The 20576-nt window shown below is 34.0% G+C and overlaps 1 protein-coding gene across 3 annotated transcripts in view; it reads right to left on the reverse strand.

The window, feature by feature from the left end:
* The window catches only part of slc2a9l2 (solute carrier family 2 member 9, like 2), a 185525-nt gene that overhangs the window by 44325 nt on the left and 120624 nt on the right, over positions 1-20576 (reverse strand). For 2 of the 3 annotated variants that reach the window (XM_039751487.1, XM_039751488.1), the window contains exons 8-10: positions 12123-12307; positions 9083-9136; positions 7307-7417 (exon numbers count right to left, since the gene is read on the reverse strand). In XM_039751487.1, coding sequence (XP_039607421.1) covers positions 7307-7417; positions 9083-9136; positions 12123-12307 — 350 coding nt within the window. The remainder of the gene's footprint in view (positions 1-7306; positions 7418-9082; positions 9137-12122; positions 12308-20576) is intronic. The other variant, XM_039751489.1, reaches the window with a different exon arrangement.

The raw sequence follows: 20576 nt of genomic DNA on the forward strand, positions 1-20576 counted from the left end.
GCAATGTCATATTGGGACAGAAGTAAGACTTTCATTATGTTGTGTACATATAACAATAATTTGGATACTGAACATAGAAAGTTAAAATTAACAAATTTCTTCAAGGGTGATTAAGTTTGGTCCTGGAGGCTACAGTGGCTGTAGGTTTTTATTCTGATGTATGTTCTTAATTAGAAGGCAGCATACATGTCCTCACTTGGGAAATTTTCCAAGACAATGAACCATAGTTACAGTGCTGAAAGTACTATGTAACTAAGTACTTTTCCATATACAATATTTGTATTTTCTTTTTTTTAACAAGGGCTAAATATTATTGGCAGGAAGTGTAGTGTAGTGGTTAAGGTGTTAGACCTAACACTTCAAATGCTAAGGTTGGGGTTGAAATCCTGCTACTGAAACTATGTGGCCATGAACAAGTCACTTCACATGCCTACACTCCAAGGTATCTGCATCAGTAAAGTAATACATAGTGAAGAGTGAACATTGTGTAGTTCTCATTGCTGTGAGTTCAGCAAAATCACAGAAATGTTTGTGATATTCGCAGAACTCTGCGAAGTGCATTAAAGTCAATGGGGAACTAGTTCTAACTGGATTATAATGGCGCAATGGTCTTTTAAGTGTACCTCTCTTGGGGTTTACTATGCTGGCCCAATTATTGTGGCCACATGCCTGTATGTGATATGAGCTGTGAGGCATCAGTTTTAATCACTGTACCACTATGTCTCAAACAACAAAGGAGAAATCAGGAATGAATACCACGAACAAAATACAACAAACAGCCACAAATTAGCAATAAGTAAATAAAATATAGATCATTGTGCTCAGAAAGTTCCACTCTTGGTGCACACACATTGGCCATGCCATAAAGCAGTGGTGTAAAACTCTCTCATTCTATTGTCTGACATTGGTCCAGTGCAGGGGGCATATTTTTTTTGTTTAAAAAGATTAATGTGCAGATGCTTCACATTTTCTTCTTCCATCAATAAGAAAGAAATTTCTTGTAAATGGTAGTAAATCTTTCATTTTTATTATTTCACAACATATCCTGTGTATTCTGATTGGTGGGGGTGAGCAGGATGTCTCATTTAAGGCTAATTACAGCATATGACTAATTAAATATGCAATTAGCCATGTGGAGCTGAGCTACCAGTCATAGAAATCAGTATTACATATCTGGTGGTAATACAGGTTTCCATGAACATATGTCTTATCTAGTAACATCCAACTGTACTATGATCCGTAGCTGATGTCTTGTTTTATTTCTGTGCTAACGCACCACGTGTATTCCAAACAAAGCTGATTGAGCTGTCAGCCATATGAGGATAAAGTACATATCTAGCATATAATACATATATATATATACACATATATATTTAGCAACTATAATAAACACATACAGTATGTTACATATATATATGTATATTCTTTATTTTTATGTGTTAGTGTGTACTTTCACTTTTTGCTGCAAGCCTTACAGTGTATCAGGCACCAGCCCCTGCCCAATTTTGTTCACTTGCATATCCTGTGTCTGTTTCGCATATTGTAGGTCCTATATTTTCATAACAGCAAGTGCATTATGGCCTTTAAATGCCTCCAGCTTCAACAGAGGTGTGATGAACAGCGTGGCAGGTCGACAAAAGAAAGAAGGGAGTGTGAAGACTTATGAGGACACTGATCCCACTTGAAGACAAGGAGGTTGAGCAGCACTTCTCTAGGTTCACAGCTTATGAGGGTCCTTTCTTAATGAGACAATTAATGGTCTATTCAAGGACCATTAAACAGCTGCTTACGTTGGTGTGTCAGTTCACCGCTCATCCGCTTCGTTTTTACAGGGGATTGCTGTATCTGTATTGTGGCTTTCGTACTACAAAACAGAGACAGATACCAAAGACATATGTTATGCATTAACTGTCAACTGAAAAATGGCTATTTGTAAGTGAATATGGGAGAGAACATGAGTGTGACCTTTGATTACCTGGTATCCTACTCAAAGTTGGGTACTTTCTGAACACGCCTATTACAAGCTCAAAGTTGGCCTAAGCAGATTTAAGCAGATTTAATTACGGATGCTTTAATGCAGGTATACACAAACTTTGTCCTGCCTGTGGTAAAGTGAGGTTTGCAGCTGTTTGTCATTTTAATAAATAATTCCAACAGTGTGCTTTCAGCGGGTGGAGCCTGGATTGGCAGTGGGTGGGTGGGTGTTTGGGAGCAGGGTCCAGTGGCTCCCCGTGGGATGCTGTGGATTGGGCGGTGGGGACATGGGACAGTTTTGAAGGATGTCTGCACCTGTTGGTGGACATCTCTCCGTGCTGCAAGGTCTCAGTAGGGTAAGCCGGGGAGGTGTCAGTTTTAAAAAGTAAGCATCGGGAATGAGAATTTTAGACTCTTGTCTGAATTGTAATCTTATTTTAACGGATTATTTATTTATTCAGATTTTAAAGTCCATCAGCACTTTGATGTTTTTATGGATTATTTATTTATTAACTACTGTATTTTATGAGCACTGCACTTTTTAACACTTGTTTTTGTTTGTTTGCTTTTTAAATAAAAGCACTTGCACTTTACACCATTCCCTTGCTGTGTGTTTTGTCCTTATCAGCTCAGCTGATCCGGTTACGTTATTGACAGTGTTGGGTTCAAGTGGCTCCCCGTTATAGAAGAAGCAGCAAGGAGCTGACCTACACTGTCACACTTCCTTGTCTGTAGGTACTCCATAAAAATAATCTTTTAAGTAATCACCAGTTTCAATCATTACTATACTCCTTGTTTAATTTATATAAATTATTTTTTAATAATGCTTCTATTGAATGAAAACACCATTAACAGGTACTTGGACATGAACCAAGCAAATGCAGTCTTAAAATGATGAACATCCAAATAATAAAAAAGACTTTAAGAACAACACTCTCCGAACCCCACCTTACTAATACACCTTTTGCTAGTGTATATATATATATATATATATATATATATATATATATATATATATATATATCATGGCATTCGTAGTCTGAATCACAGTCTGATTGTATGGGTGGTTACCTACCAAATTGGGTAACATTAGAATACCATCAAAGATTTTTTTTTAAATTCTTATCACTGATAACACTGTAAATGTATTCATTTAGTCTAAAAAATAATTTGCCACAGGTGATGTGTCTAAATGAATGCAATCACTGTTAAAATGTAAAAAGAAACAGTATTATGTGAGTGATCCCAAATAAATTCAGTATTAAAATACATTATATTTAGAGCACATTCACTATATAATGAAGACAAATTACATTTATCACAGTGGGCTACATATTTATATGCAATAATGTCTTAAACCATTCAGCTGATTTATAACATTTACAAATTTCACATATTGAAGCTGCAGTAACCTAAATAAATTACTATAAATTTTATGTTTTGTTTTGCAATATACGAAAGGTTCACATTTTTTATAAATGCATAAAAAACGGTTAGTGAAACAGCAAAAGCAAATGCAGTACATACAATTTGGATATTTTTCAAAAGCTTACAAGTATGCTATCTTGTCAAAGTTGACACTTTATCTGCATGTAGCTGCAGACTAGCAAAGGTCATATTCATAATAACAAAAATAGCACACTGACAGAATATCAAGATGAAAAGTCATGAGACAAGTGATAAGCATAAATACTTCTTTCATGTTTTACTGCATTATTTTCTTAAATAAATAAATATCAGATGCTCACAATGTTAACTAATGATACAGTGCTAATAATTTTGAAATTGAGATAGAAATTAAAAGAATCCTTTACCAAAAGTAAAGTTATATTTGAACTTCTTGTTTCACCACATTAGTTTTACACCATACCACAATATAGTGCAGAAACACAATTTTCCCTTTCAGAAAAATATTTGAAATGGTTCTGAAAGGAACGTATAAAATTAGACATCATTGGGTGGTCTTGATATCTATGTGCTGTTTAAATGGAAGTTGTTCTGTTTCGTTTATATAGTCATTTTTACCTATGCAGGTTATTGAGTTTGTTGTTATGGATTACTGGATGTTCCTGGAACTGTTTTGAGGAAGAGTTTGGAAGAGGTGCCCAGCAAGATGCATTTTAAATACCTGTGCAGGGTGAGTGTTTGTAATGCTGTTTTATTGTGTTCTCAGATCACCTGACATGAAAGGTACCAACTAACCTCTGTCACACACGTGCATATGGGAGGCAGTCAATGGGCTTAACTGGAGGTAAAATGGTGAGTCAGGGGTTGACACTGTGCAATAATGCCTTCTCTCCTTCCTCTGTAGATCACCAGACGGCAAGATGAGCTACACCCTAATCAGCTTCTTCATTCGTCTCCAGACCACGCCCTTCTACTGACCTCACTTCCGCCGCTTCCCTCATGGACCTGGTTCTTCCTTCCCACTACCTATAAAAACCCAACCTCTTACCCTATTTTCTCAGTTCCATTTTGGACAGTCTTTTGTGACTACTGTCTCTGACTACAACATACGGGGTGGATCCCCAAACCTTTTTTGTCTTTGTTTCTTGTATTTACACCTCTTATGTTCCTTCTTAATGGGGGATAGGAAGAAATGTCAAAACCAGCTACTCATCGGTTACCTGTAACCTCTTACATGTCTCACTGTCCATATTATAACCTACATATTTAACCCTAGGGATCCCTAATGGCAGGCTGTTTGCTGATAGGAACTGCCTTTTAATTTCCAAGTGTTTACTTTAACCCAGTTTTACAACCAACAGAGAGCTTTACCCAAGCATTCTCAAATGTTCCTAAGGAACCAGAGCTAGACAAAGAATGGAAAATCTAGCTTCTAATTTCTTGACTCACTAGCAATAATATGGCAAAGGCAGTGACTTTTAGGCTTTTACTTAACAATTACATTTATCTGCATTAAAACCATTAGTCGCAGATATATAGTGATACACAGAATCATACAGCCTGGATGTTTTAAATCTTCATCCGGTCCAAGCAGAAGTAGTAGTGTTTTCTTATCTTACAGCTTATGTGTTCTCAAGCAAAGTGAGAATCTACTGAGAGAAAGAATTGTCTGTTTGGCAAATAAAAAATACCGGGAGATTAGAGGAGGATTTGGTTTTAAGCTTTCTCTTTTTGCTCAAGCAGGAGAAAAACACACACCAGTACCAGAACATGATGATATTAACTTTTGCAGTTTATCACATTACAGTGCATGCTTCAGACATTTTTGTCAAAACTCAGGTTTGGTTCTCTGAGATTCCCAGCTAAGTAAGCTGAGGTATATAAAAAAAAAACACTTTAATTCCAGCTTCATGATCCAGCTTTGCCAGCATGCAATGCACTTCTATTCAGCTTACAAAAACCTCAGACTAGATGCAAAAGGCTTCTTACCTGAACAGCTTAAGGAATCTCTTGTACATATGCCACGGCAGGACCTTAGTACTTCCTTATTTTTTATTCCTCTGAATCTCTTATTTACTATGCCTATGACTAATGTTACTTTGAAATGCTAAAGAGTTTATGATTAAATATCAATAGAACAAGTGTCATTGATTACGTGTCTTTCAAGAGAGTTGATGTTGCACCTCTACAATCTGTTGGCCAAAGATGTGCCCAGACGTTGCACAAGTGTTACTTTGTGGCTACCTCTGTATCTGCTAATTCTAGGATAAGAGGAATTTTTGACATTGCCCCAGGTGATACCTGAATGCGTTACTTATGCTGACAGAGATGGGTGGTAAGAAAATGGTGCTCTATTTAGCTTAACAGGAGTTCTAAATGTCTGATGACATTCTATATATTACATATTCATATTTATCATTTCCACTTGAATTAAATCTACTGGATGAATATCCATTGGAATCTTTGGATTCAAAATTAATTTAATGAAGAGCTTATTTTTCCTGGTGAATTGACCTGCACATCAGATTAAACTAGATCACAAGAAAACTTAAATATCCATTTAAATTAAATTTCTGTGATATGGTGGAAAGATTCAAACAAAATGTTAATAGATGGATACATACATCTTCATCTTATTTTACTTTGGAAAGATAACACATTTGAAATGAATATCCTTTCGAAAATCTTACATTTTTTCACAATACCCTTATACGCACTTATATTATGTGTACAAATCTTAAAAAAAAAGATTAGTTCATTTGAAATGTGAAAAGGCCTTTAGGTGCAGTATTGAAACTGCACCTAATTAATTAGCCATTGAAAGGAAATCTTATTCAAATTTGCTCATCAATCCAGTCACTACTAACTTTTGCCAGTTTACTAACAATCTAGTGGCACATCATTTCCTCAAAATATGGCACCCGTGTGGAGAATATTTTAAAGCCAAGATGCTATTTTCATCTGTTGCTGGGCACAATGATTATATGTTTCCGTCTTCTTTAACCTAAACATTATTTTATTCTTAGAAGTCACTAGGAATCTGGACCTTTATACACCACTACATACATAATGTTTATACATGCTTTGAACAACTACACTTCAAATATAATTTTCCAGTAACACGCTATTTTTCACATGTACATGGTAGATAATGTAGGAATTACAACACATTTAATAGTATTATTTGGAGTAACACCAACCTCAAGCAAAAATCTGTTGCGAGTTCCTACACTACGTTGCTTATGTGTTAACTTTTCTTACTTAGATTCCCAACCCATTTTCCATAACTCAATACAAAAGTAATGTTTTAAATTATCTAAAACTAGAAATAGAAAAATAAACATGCTGGGACTCTGCTTAAATACATTCCTGTCTCAATAAATGAAGAACTACCTCACATTCATCATTTTGTTCACAGTTTTCTAAAGTGGGTTAATTTCATTTAAAAACATAAATGTCAGGAATGTAACATTGGTTGGGTTTCTTATTGAACTGTGCTTTTGCATGATTTACAAACAGGCCCAATGTTACTAGATTAAGTTTACCTCTTTAGTAAGTTGCTTTAGATAAAATAGTCTGTCAAGCAAATAAATGTAGATGTAAAAGAAAATACAGAGAAATGAGAAGTAGGTGTAAGTATTAATAAAAAATATACACTCAATAAGGTAATGTAAACAAGTCATCATATACTGAATTATAACCAACACATAGCTAGGAATCTCAACTGGACTTCTACTTATGGAATCACTGATTCCCAATGAACACATACTTTGAAATCTTGGACTGCCTTCGCAATGTGGAAAGTAATTGCATGCTTTAGTGACACATAAAATATTGTCTCATTTAGGCTCTAATCATGTTTTTTTACATTTCCTTAAAAGTGTAGTCTAAATCACAAATTGAAATTAAGTCTAGTAACACTTACTGAAAAAATTGCTGCTAGAGTCTCAGTGGCACCTGTGGTCAGTGTAATATAAGGGATTTGACTTTCATTCATTCCTGCTTCTTTAAAAATGCTGTTTGTATAAAACCATATCTAAAATATAAAGTAGACATATCTCAGTTCCACGAATCAAAGTAAAGAATTCTTCCATAAACATTCATGTTAAAATATTAAAAATAAGTAAAAACATATATATGTATAATCTTGTTTTATATATCAGACATTCTGGCAATTTTTAAAAGTACATTGCAAAAGCAAACTAATGCAAACAAACATATGCTTAAGTGTTGTAACAAAAAGTTACATTTTAAAGAGACATGCTTAAAGCATGACAAAAAAGAGAATTATTAAACAGCAGATATATTTTTTAATATATTTTAAAAATACAGTTGCAGAAATAGAATGAACAAAATTACAGATAAAAGCATACAGTTTGCCAAATGAATATGTCTTTTTTGTTTTACTGTAAAATAAAACAAAGATTTCTTTGATTTTTAATTGAAATAAAATTACCATTGTTGTCTGTTAACAGAAATTACAAATATAAACACATATTGAAGAAAACTTAGCCTCCTTTAAGGAAAAGAAAATCCTAATTTTGTTGAGCAAAACCTTCTTTGAGCAGAACTCCTCTTTTGTATTGCCTCTTATAAATATGAAATCTGCATCTAATTCATTACACAATAAATCTATTTCTATTATAATATTATGTCCTCTGTTTTAAAGAGAGAGAATATATGCAGTACATACATAGCACATTTCAATAATTTCATCAATTTTGCAAGATTTTTGCTTTCCCCAAGATATGCTTCATCTTGATTTGAGTTTGTAGTCAATATTTTACTGATGTATTTTATTTAACCAGTTCGCTTAAACAATGCAATTTTGCTATTCCACTACAATTAGATTGAACATAAAATGACAAATGACTTATAATATTAAGTCTGCTGTGCATATTAAAAATTGTATGAATTATGTAGAAAGTGAAAGAAATTACCATTACATATTTAAGTTCATATACTCCAGTTTTTGTCTTATATTGCAAAGATATGGATATCAGGTTAACTGCCAATGCTAATTTTTCAGTGTGTATGTTTGTAGACCTGGCAAAGAACTGGTGTCTTGTCTAAGGTTGGTTCCTCAATTGCACCTGATGCCTCCCAGAATAGTCTCCTGCCTGTCACAATCCTGAACTTGATTAAGTTTTTCTTGGACTGTTTTGTTAGATTATACTAATAAAAGGACTGTTTTGTTAGATTATACTAATAAAACTTTTTCCTATTTCACACTTATAGTACAATGGAGAACAATGCAGGAGATACAATATACAGTATATTATGGTTTAAACATGCTTACTGTAAAATAATCAGTAATTTTGACAAAACAGTTGTGTTCATTTTTTACTTTGGCTGTGTTCATTTTTGATTGTCATGCTGTTAATGTATATAATGGAGGAGTTTTTTATCAGTAAAGAAATGTTTGTGCAACCACAGTGAAATATGCGTTTTGTAAGAGTTTCATATAAAACTTTAAGGATCAGCTAGATTCAATGAAGGACAATACATACATTATGAGATGTTACATGCACAGCAGATATTCCCTTAGAGATAACGAGAAAAATAAATCAAACCTTGTCAAATAAATTCTTAAAATTGAATTGTATTGTATAATTTATAAAAATACTGTGTCAGTCAAAGGAAAGAATGGTTTCAGTCTACACATAAATTAAACATTTTAATGCAGATTAATTTACCTCACCTTTGCATAATAAACCAATTCTCTGAGACTTAAAAGAGAATTACACATCATCTTCTTTTGTTTGGAGTATTTTATAAGGGCACACATTAAGAGAAAAAGAAAAGGAATATAACCAACTTTAATATGTAAAACAACAATGAACACTCTGACACTACCTGTAAAGTTCTGTTTATTTATACAAGTGGCTTATGTTGTTTCCAAGACTCTTATTTCCATAATAACATTTTCCTTTAGGCCTCTCTGTCTCTTTACAGCTTAAATCCAAACCTATAAGCCGTCCACGTGGATTTTGCACATTATTCCTATGTGTAAATATTTTTCTCTAGGTGCTCCAGTTTTCCTTCCACATCCCATGGATATGCATTTTATGTTAAATCCTGGCTCTAAATTGGCCCCATATTGCATTTGACTGTTGTTCTACCCAGGGCTATTTCCAGGTTAGGAAATGGATGTGAGATTTTATGCATTTCTTCTGTGCCTAATGTATCCTACATTTGTTTTCATCAGTATAGGCTGATGAGGCAGAAGCCAACCTGAAATGAACACACTTGCACTAGGGCATGTGTGAATTGCTAATCTACTTACTTGCTTGTTTGTGGAAGAAAAATGGAGTCAAACGAGGAAACGCAAACTCCATAAAAGACACTGTACTAAGAACAGAAAACTCAAAACTGGATTTTCAGTTTTCTTCAGTCTTTCGGTCATTGACATTGAGGTTAAACTTAGTTTGTTTTTTTTTGTTTCTCCAATGAGCTTTTACCCCTGGTTGTGTTTTCTTGCTTGTTTGCTTATGTTTATCTAATTCTGAATTATTCCCATTTCAATGAAGTTCAATTAATTTACAACTTTAAGATTCATGATTGTTTCTACATTTTTATTTGTTAAAACTTGAAAAGTGAAAGAGGGTCAGTTAAACTAATCTAAACTCTCCCTAAACAATATCGCACAAACTTCTCATACTTCAAAGTTGCTCTGTAGCTGTAAACTTATCGACCATTTATGAGTGTTAATGAGCAGCAAATCAAATCTTTATGCAGCATTACCAAATTGCTTTACACTAACTTGTATGTTTAGAACTAAGTGGCTGCAGAAGGATCTAAAACATTTTTTTATGAAAATGAACATTACCGTATTTAAAGTATGAAAGAAAATTTACTTTATTTTAAAGACTTCTCTATACTACTGTGCAAGCGAAATAATTTTAAATTATAGGAAGAAACACATTTTCTAAATTTATTTACCTATCTTTTTATGTTATGACTGATCTTTGTTGTGTTTTTATTAATCATTAAGGAAATTCAACTGCAAATTTAATGGCTCTTTGTAAGTCTGAAGGAATCTCTCAAGAGGGTGACAGAATATATGATGTGATACTGAAGAAATCTGACCGGAATTTAAATTATTTTTTCCATTAAATGTCAAGGTCAAGGAGTATCTGTATTAAAAGCCAGTAAATGTGATCACAAACATACTGAAGTTGTGGCATGCATCATAATAGTTCTAGTTTTGACATACATGTTTATAAGACAAATGTGGCAGCACAATGACATGCCTGATGTCTCTCAGCTCTAAAGTTCTGGATTCAATGATTAGAATGGGCAGTGGCTGTGTGAGTGTGCATGTTCTCTCTGTGTTTGCCTGGATTTTTATTAGACTACACTCAGTTTAAAAGATGTGCATATTAAGCTGAATGGTGATTTTGAACTGGTCTGGCTAGAAGTGTGACTCAGTAAAGTAGGTCTGGACTGGACTGGACAGTCTTGAGAAGGACTTGTAAAGGTCTGGTTGCCTTGTTTAAAGCTGGTTTCCACCTTATGTCCTATGTTGCAAGGAAAGTCTCTAGTCCATATCTGGAATATGTGGGTTTAAAAATGAATGAATTAATTAATTGATTAAAATGTGCATGAAAAACATCACAGTCAGTAAAGGTGGGGAATAAATATAAGAAAAAGACTATCTACTACTTCTAACCTGACTGTTTCAATATGGACTTGTTAGGGTTGCTGCCTATCCTAGGAGCACAGAATACAAGACAGGAATCAGCCCTGGATGTGGTGCCAGTCTACAGCAATGCGCACTCACTCAAAAATATGTTTTCAATAACTTAATGGATTTGTTGAGTTTTGAATTTTGTCCAAACATTGCTTTAAAATCCAGGCAGCAAGAGAACAATATTTATACAATGATAATTCTGATTTACTTTGACACTCACATTTCCACTTTTTGAACATTTTACCCTAAGATAAATTAGTTCATTATTGTCCTTTTGGAAAGGATCAATATTAAAAACAAAACGGCTTCACAGAACTACAGTATATCCTGATCTAGGTTTTTGAAAATAAATGCATCACTTATCAGTTTATATTTGTATACTTGACAACTATTCAAAAATATGTAGTTTTGCTGCATTTCTCTATGTTATTATTACATAATTAAAAAATATAAAATAAATAATCAGTTTTTCTTGCTTGGTTGTGTTTTGTATAACTTTCAAAAGCTTCATGTATAATGTGATACAAAATGAGCCAATACATGACCAGCTGATTTGTTTCAATCTTATAATATCTTAATATAAAGAAAGGTGAAGGTCTTGGTAAAGTTGATCTCCTTAGGCCCATAAAACATTTTGTTGGTGCTTTTAGTAAAAAGAAAATCAACAGTTTTGGACATGTCTGCTCTGGCACAATCAGCACCAGGAAGCCATGGAACTGAATAAAGGATTTAGTTAACAACAACAATTGGGTATTAATTAAGAAACTGGTTGGAATGAAATTGATTGGATTTTAAGGCCCAATTTAGCTGATCATCTGTTGTCTCAATTTATATATCGTTTTTTTTGTTTGACTGACATTTAAATAAAAAATGCAATTCAGAGGACTGAGTCTTAAAAAACATGACAATTAAAAGGATGGGAAAAGAAGCCAAACAACAATAAAAATTGGTCACTGATTAAGAAAGAAGAAAAACTAGCAGCCACTGTGGTCCTCCTGGATTGGAGCTGGACACCGCTGGTAGAGGATAAATAAATTATTTAACTTACAGCATTCAGGCCACATAGTTGATAGCAACCCATAGTAACGATTACAGTAACAATTTGCCATCGAACACCATGACTTCTTAGAAGTTCACAAATAGATAAAATGCTTGTCTGCTGAATGGTCTGTTCAGACAGAACCTCTTCCATTTCTCTTGAGACATCATTTTTAGCAAGAAAAAACTGAAAAGCTGAAAAACAAACAGACAAGTTAATGAGTCTATTTAATTACTGTATATGAACATACCTAAAAAAACTGGCATGAGATTTAAACTCAGTCATTCTAGTTTAACTTGCCTTTTATGACAAGCACAAGATTACTAGAAATTATGTGTTTTAGGAGAAAAGTGCCACATGATTTAGCAGCATTAAACAATTAAAATATGTATTACTTATGGCATATAAGAGCCAATAAATACTGTGATAAAGATTAGACACGGATAAAATAAGAAATGTAACAATATTCAGTGCTTATAAATACTGCTGTGAACATATAATTTCTTTGTCTTCTCTCTCGACTTGTATATGAAGCAAAAAGCCAAAAGAATGTTATTCTGTTCTTCATCTAGGCTTTTTTACAGCTATACTGTGACCAGTTTGTAAAAGCAAACAAACTTTATTTATATGTTTAATGACAATTTATAGTCTGTTGCCACCTGAGGTTAACTGACTTGGATGAGTGATTTTTAATCCTTTTCAATATGTTGTGGGATAGACTGAAATTATCTATTTTACTTTACTTGGAATACAAGTCATTGTCTTGAAAAGTCACTGCCAGAAACACTTAATGTCTGTCCTCTTAACAGAGCCTCTTTGGAATGCAGCATCTACACTTTATCTAAAAAAATAATCAATCGCCAAGTGACAACCCAGAGATGTCTTCTTGTGGTATCAATTAAAACTTTCTGCTCAAATAAAGAATCATAAATCAGCAACTGGCCACCTTGATGGACAAAACGTTGCACCAATAGACAAACAAAAATAATAGGTTTATATTCATCTAAGAAACCAATGGAAAGACGCCTACTCTTTCCTTCAAAAATAATTTCAAACCCCAGACCTGTAATTTCTCTATATGCTCAATGGTCTCAACCTGACTGTGTCTTCTGCTTTCTATAGCAGGAACCCCACTACCTAGATTGTGGCCATAATGAAGTCTGGAACAATTCCTTTTACTACAAAGGGCAATCTGGTCCAACACTGAAAGAGTGGAAAACCTATCTTTATTGGAGGTAGACGAGGGAGGCATTAGTCAAAACCTCACTAATGAGCAGCATGTGCACAAACAAGAGAGAGACTTTGTAAAAGCCACACATTCACTTTGCTAAGGGTGGGAGTTGGGGGATCACCAGATACCCAGCAGATATAAACTATGCTAGCCAAAAGTGGACAATGTCTGTAAAAACCTTGAAAAGAAAAGTGCAATACCACCAGTAAAGAATATGTGCAACCAAGGAGAGGAAGAAGAAGAACTCCTGAACAAAAAAAGAAAAGAGCACTGAAAACAAAGGAACAAAGCATTACTGTCACCAAACTTAAGTGACGGTAATGCAATATATTCTGGCATTGCATCCTGAATCTCAAATGTGCACTCAAAAACTCCAGGACAATATGAAATTATTAAATGTTAACTGAAAACTGGGTTCCTGACATAAACGTTGCATATTATTTACCTTGACTTTCAGGAAGCATTTGATAAGGTGCCACATATGAGGTTGGGCATCAAACTAAAGTGGAAGTTCAGGATGTTGTGTGTAGATGGGTGCAAAATTGGTTCAGACACAGGAAGCAGAGGGTTATGCAATTAATACTATCAGAATTGGCTGATGTTATGAATGAAATTCCACAAGGGTCAGTGGTAGGGTCGCTGCTATTTTTAATACAGTATATACTGTATAAATCCAAGTAAGAAGCTGGTTAAGTTTGCAGATGATACCAAGATAGGTGGATTGGCAGATAATCTTGAATCCATTAAATCATTACAGAGGGAACTAGATAGCATACAGGCTTGGGCAGATTTGTGGCAGATGAAATATAATGTAAATCTAAAATATTACATGTAGGAAGTTACTACAAATGTTAGGTTTGAAAACACAATGGGAGGTCTGAAAATCAAAAGTACACCTTATAAGAAGGATTTAGGAGTCATAGTGGACTCGACACTATCAACTTCCAAAAAGTGCTCAGAAAAAAGTTAAAAAGTTAACAATATTAGGTTATATAGCAAAATGTATAAAGTACAAGTCCAAAGAAGCTATGGTCAAGGTTAATAACGCACTGGTAAGGCCTCATCTGGAGTACTGTGTACAGTTTTGGTCTCCAGGGTACAAAAAGAACATATCAGCGCTGGAAAAAGTCTAGAGAAGAGCAACTAGGTTGATTCCAGGGCTACAAGGGATGAATTACGAGAATGGGGACACAGTTGCACAAACATTAGGAAGTCTTTCTTTATACAGAGAATCATAGGCACATGGAATAATTTACCAAGTAGTTTGGTAGACAGTAAGACTTTCAAAAACTAGACGATGTATGTAAGAATTAAGTAAATAGGACTGGTAAGCTTTATTGTGCTGAATGGGGTGTTCTTATATAGATTGTTCAAATGTTCTAACTATACACTAGGAGGCAGTAAATGAAAAAATGTCTGTCCTTCGATTGAAATCTATTTAATATGAATTGTAGTCAGAGTGGGGGCTGGCAGAAAACGAGTCCACAGGGCAGCTTTCAATAGTATTGGGGCTCCAATAAGTATCACAGTTTTGTCCCAATACAGAGATAAAATACCTTGCATAGTCTCAAGAAAAAAGAAAAGGGACAAGAATATGAAGTATTATAATTGTTCCCACACATATAATGCACTCCACATTCTAACAAGAGGTACAACCTAGGCTAAGAGGTGTATGTGTAAGTTTTGTGGTTTTATATAGCTTGATATTATGTGGACTAATTTTTATAAATAAATAACTGGCTCAGTCAGTATACTACTTAAGACCCAAGAGTTGGGTGATGTGTTGATCTAGCAGGCGGGAAATGAGACGCATATGATGGAAACATTAATACATCTGATGGACAGTCTGACTTTAAATGATATAATTTAGGAAACTACTACATATTGTACAGTAGATTCTGATGAGAAGTTTATATTGAAATTTATAAATAAAAAGGACTATAAAAGTATATTTTCCAAAAAGTGTTATGGACAGAAAAAGAAATTGTGAAACAAGATCTTCTGTGCTCATTCTCCAAAATGGTTGGGAGTTATAATACAAGATCCTTAGAATATTGCTATTTTGTTTATTGTGACATATTTGTAATTTTTTATGGAAACTGACAATAAGTACTATTAAAAGATATACTCTAGTACTACCTTAAAACAGGTTTGACAGTAAGAATAAGGGAATGCCACATGACGAAACATGCCTTTGAGTCAGGGAGCATGTCACACGAGTGCACCTTTCAAATTTCAGATTATACAACAAAGAATTACAAGGAATAATGAGGTACAAGACTTCCTGTCAATTTCTCAGCAGCTTTAAACTTCCAAACTATTAAACTATAAGTTCACCACATTTTGTCAGCCAGCTAGCCTACTGCCTGACAGGGCCACTGGATGAACCAATCTTTTTCGAATATTTTAAATACACAAGCAATCATAGTTGGTCTGGTCCCTTTTTTCCATTCCACAGTAATACAATAAAGCAAGACACCACATAGACAAACTATCTTTCTTTACTTGCTGACATGCACACAGTAGCCAACCCTTATGATTTAAGACAAAATCAGACATGTATGATTTTGTCATGGCTAGTCGCAGACCACTATAACTAAGTTGTTGATGATGTCACACTACACAACCGGTGGCCAAGGACGCATGGTGCAACTCACTAAGATTATGTAAACAAAGGCCATAACTGAAAATCTCTGGAAAGTACATGTAGTATGACGTCTAAGTTAGTACGATCCTTCCTTGTCTTCATTTTTTTAAAGTATTCCAGTTATCTCACACCTAATGCTAAGTAGTCCCAGTATGAGTCAGTAAAGGTACAGGTATCAGTGTACCATGTGCTAGACATCCCATCTAGGAAAGGCTCGAGACTACAGTAGAGTGTTGCCAGGTAATGTTCCTGCTATGGTGACCTGAGCATAAATGGTTTTAAGAAAATGAATGTATAATGTGAATATGTGACCTTTAAAAAATAATCAAAATCAATTTAATTATACAGTAAGCTCAAGCCCCATAGCAGTTTCTAATCTAGTTAACACTATGTTAAATGGTATTAAAGAAAAAGTAGTATGTATCTTGTTACTAATTCAGAGACAAAAGGAAAAAACTATAAGATAAAGAAAATAAATAATTATAACTCATTCATTTTCTATATCCACTTACTCCAGTAGGATTATGGTGGTTCGAGGCCTATTCCAGAAGCATCAGGTATAAGGCAGCAATTACCCTAGGCAGGATGGCACACTCATGCAGGCAATCTCCCAAAATAGCACCAAGTGACCAAGTGAATTTAGGGTTGCCTAGACGGTAGATATTTGGAATGTAAGAAGAAACTTACCAATCAAAAGAAGTGGACAGATATGTACTGTATGTATTTTAACCTTGTGATAAGCTGCAGCAACAACTATGTCTTTGTAAAAATCAACAGCACAATCTGGTACATTTCTTGAAGAATTATTACAGTACTGCTTTAAGCTGCCATCAAGAATACAGTTATTATGGGAGATGTTCTATTTTTTCAGCATGTAAATGTGCAATTAGTGGTAGAATGTATAATGTTTAGAATGTATGCAGTAGTCTAAAGAACAAAATAGTGAAGCCACATATATCAACATACAGCATGACAACACTCACTATATAATGTTAATTATTGCTGTTTTTCATCTATTATATTTATGTTGTGCTAATTGCTCACAGAAAGGATAACAAATAGTTTTTAGTTGCACATTAAATAATTTTCTTTTCTAAATATGCTTAGTTTGGATTTAACTTAAAGTTACAAGGAACACCTAACTACCCACAAGCTTGCTAACAAATTGATATTCTTCCTTGGCAGAATGAAAGTCACCAAATAAAACGTTTTCAGATATAGTTTATGAGCTGAATTTATATGGTCTTATCAGATAATAAATTTATATGAATTGCACTATTACCTGAATAAAGATCTTCAGTAGCACACCTAGGACTAATCATGGATAGTTATTAATTTTAGACGTGGATTCAAATGTTATCTTATTCAACATCTCGGCTACAATTAAATCTGTTTATATCTATCTATGCAGCTGAGACTCGATTTTACTGGAATTTTGTAATTACGTATTTACAAATTAAATACCAAATGCATTGGAACTGATAAGTCATCATAGTCAAACCTATGTAATGTTAGCAGTAAAACTGTAAATTGCCATTAGTGGTGTGGGCGTGTGAACTATAAAAGTTAAATGCTGCTACAAATAATAGGTGACAGGTAGATAAGCCATTTTCGTGCATGCCTACAATCACTGCCTGAATAATAACATGTGTCTTTGCAAGTCTTTAGCTTACTTGCACGTTTAAAACAATTTGGAATAATATTTGTCAATAAGGTGCATATATACAGTATAGGAAGGCAATGAAGTATTGTCTAAGGCAGAGGCAGGCAACATTGGTCCTGGAGGGTTGCAGTGGCTGCAGGTTTTTTTCCAACCCAATTGCTTAATTATAAATCAATGATTGCCAATCTCAGACCTTATTTAATTTTATTAAATCACTTCAGAAAGGTGCTATAACAAAAAGATTTTTGTTTTTATATAAATTAAAGATCATGTTTAGCATTGCTTTTACATTTATTTTTAAATTCACCAAAATATAATCAAATAAATATTTTACTGGCCAGTTTACAATGAAATTAGATATAAATCTAAAAGTGAAGTGCATCTTGTTTGTATATTACAGTAATTCTTTTATCTATTTTTAATCCAAATACTGACATAAAACAAAAATGAAATTCAGATTTTGATGCTTAACTATTTTTACAGATATCTATATTAAAACACACTGCACTTTTTTCATAGGGGTCATAATGTAACATGCTCTGTCAAATCTCAATTTTAATAGTGTCTCTGTTTTTCTCTGAAATAGTTATGCAGCAGCGACCATATTTAACATCCTTTGTTCTCTCTTGTCATTTTCTGACAAAAATGTAATTTATGACCTAATTCTGCCAAGACACTCATTTTTTAAAAATATGAAATATTATTTATTACTGCTGATACTACTTCAAAAGCATACAGATTTACTGAGTTGAAAAACAGTTACACATTCACTGGCATAAATTTAAGTAAAATGTTACTTCAATGCTCATGACAAAATCATTTCTCTCCCTTAAAGTTTCATAATCCCACAAGAAAACAAGGTACTTAATGATCATTTTTTTGTAAATGATTTTTCTACCCTCCTATCAGGTAGCACTCTAATCTCTGATCCATGACCCTTTTTTTATATGTTACTTGCAACTGATTTCACCCATTATGCTGCAAGTTAATGCTAATAAAGCAGCAGTCGCATAACAGGAGTGATCTTAATTTTAGGAGAGGTCATAAGAAATTCTTGCCACTGTAAAAACACTTTGAGTGTAGTCTGTTAAGTTGCTTTTTGGAGTTTATGACTTTTCTCTTTCCCAGCATCTTTGTTATGTTTGTTCTTTACTATCTTAATTTGGACATATTGTTTTCCTTTAGGTCAAAAATTATACAAAAAATGTAATTAATGTTTTGTTAATGATCTCTGTTTATACTGTGGCTCTGGACCCTGTTTGACTAGGCCAGATACATGAAAAACAAAATGCCTTCAGAACAACAACAGGCTTGTTGTCAAATAGAAAGGAGCACTGGAGCATTGCACTGGTAGGAAATCTTCTTTACACTGATATTTTATTTGTGTGGGCTTCACCAAACCACATTTCAAGCAACAGTCAATAAAGTTAATTCAATCAAAGAAACCTTCGAAAAGTTCTAGCAGTTTAGCACGGAGGAGTGGACAAACATTTCTACCAGTCAATGGAAGTGACTGACGGACATGTGGAACAAGTAATTCATGTAAAACAAGACACAACCACATGATGCAATATTGCTTCAACAATTAATTAAAGGACAGATATTATTGGTTTCCATGTATATGAACCAGCTACTACTTTGTTTTCTGAATGCTGTGACAAACATGCACAACATGCACAAATGGGAGACAACCTCAGGGCTCATTTGATAGTAATAATCCTCCAAACCACTGGTGTTGGCACTGTCATCTAATGCCTCTCTTCCACCTCAATCTTCAAAAAGAATAATTGATAGACTGGTCTCCGGTGAGGTCACTTCTGGTATCCGGTCTACCAAACTCATATCTTCCTTTGAATGTCTTACTTAGACCGCCATCTTGGGAGAATATGGAGAGAACCGTATGAAGAGGACTTGATTTGATTTTTTTGTCTCAATTTATTTTCCATCAGAATATACAAGGACCACTTTGGTTCCCCAAACCTTTATGATCTCTATTTATTCTTTTACAGTGTGTAAACAAATCTGTCTTTATGTGAACTAATTCTGTATTTTGTAATTTGTAAACTTTATACCTGCATTTTATACTCCTATTTAATCTGAGAATTTGTCACAGTGCACTGCATCTGAAGAGTGCTATAAAAATGAATTGACTTGAGTTTGTGCTTGAGTTTGTTTTCTTTGACAAACAGCAATTAAAATTTAATTAAGTTAAACTGAACAGAGTGCATACATAAAAATAAACAATTTGAAACCTTTACTTTATTAATATCAGTGTAAGAAGAAACAAATAACTACATGAAGCCCTTTTATTTGAACAAAATCCAGTACTTCCCTTGCCTTGTGTCTTGCAGATTTATGCTACTAAATATTACACCAAATAATCTGTTGCCATAAAAAAAATGTAGCTGATCGTAAATGAGGGTGGGTTAGATATTAATCATTTCAAATGTTGTGCCACTTTTATTAATTAATTCATCCAATATCTGTCTAATTATTTTCTATAGATTTTGCTGAATTCAGGATAGGTATCAGTACACATTCATACTGGGTTTGAATCACTCCAAAATTCATTTGAACAGTTAAACAAAATAAGGTGATATGAGTCAAAAACCTGAATCCAGTCACTGGAGTCTGACTGTAGCCTGATTAGCTACAGACTCAAGTGTAGCCAATATAGGCTTCATCTCTTTTTTTTATTAATTATGAATGTTCTATAGCATTGCTTCGAGATTTGGTTGTACTCCCCCCACCTTCCACTTTAGGCTTAGGGAGAAGTTGTCCCTTTGCACCCCACAGACAGTGCCTGTTTTATTGTGTTATCAGATCACTTGTAACATGCATCTAACATGAAAGTGACCTCTTAGGTTATTTTCAAAAAAGTAGATAGGAAGAAATGTCAGCTATATAACTGTAACCCATAAA

Source organism: Polypterus senegalus, chromosome 4, assembly GCF_016835505.1.
Source record: "Polypterus senegalus isolate Bchr_013 chromosome 4, ASM1683550v1, whole genome shotgun sequence".
Classification (NCBI taxonomy): domain Eukaryota; kingdom Metazoa; phylum Chordata; class Cladistia; order Polypteriformes; family Polypteridae; genus Polypterus; species Polypterus senegalus.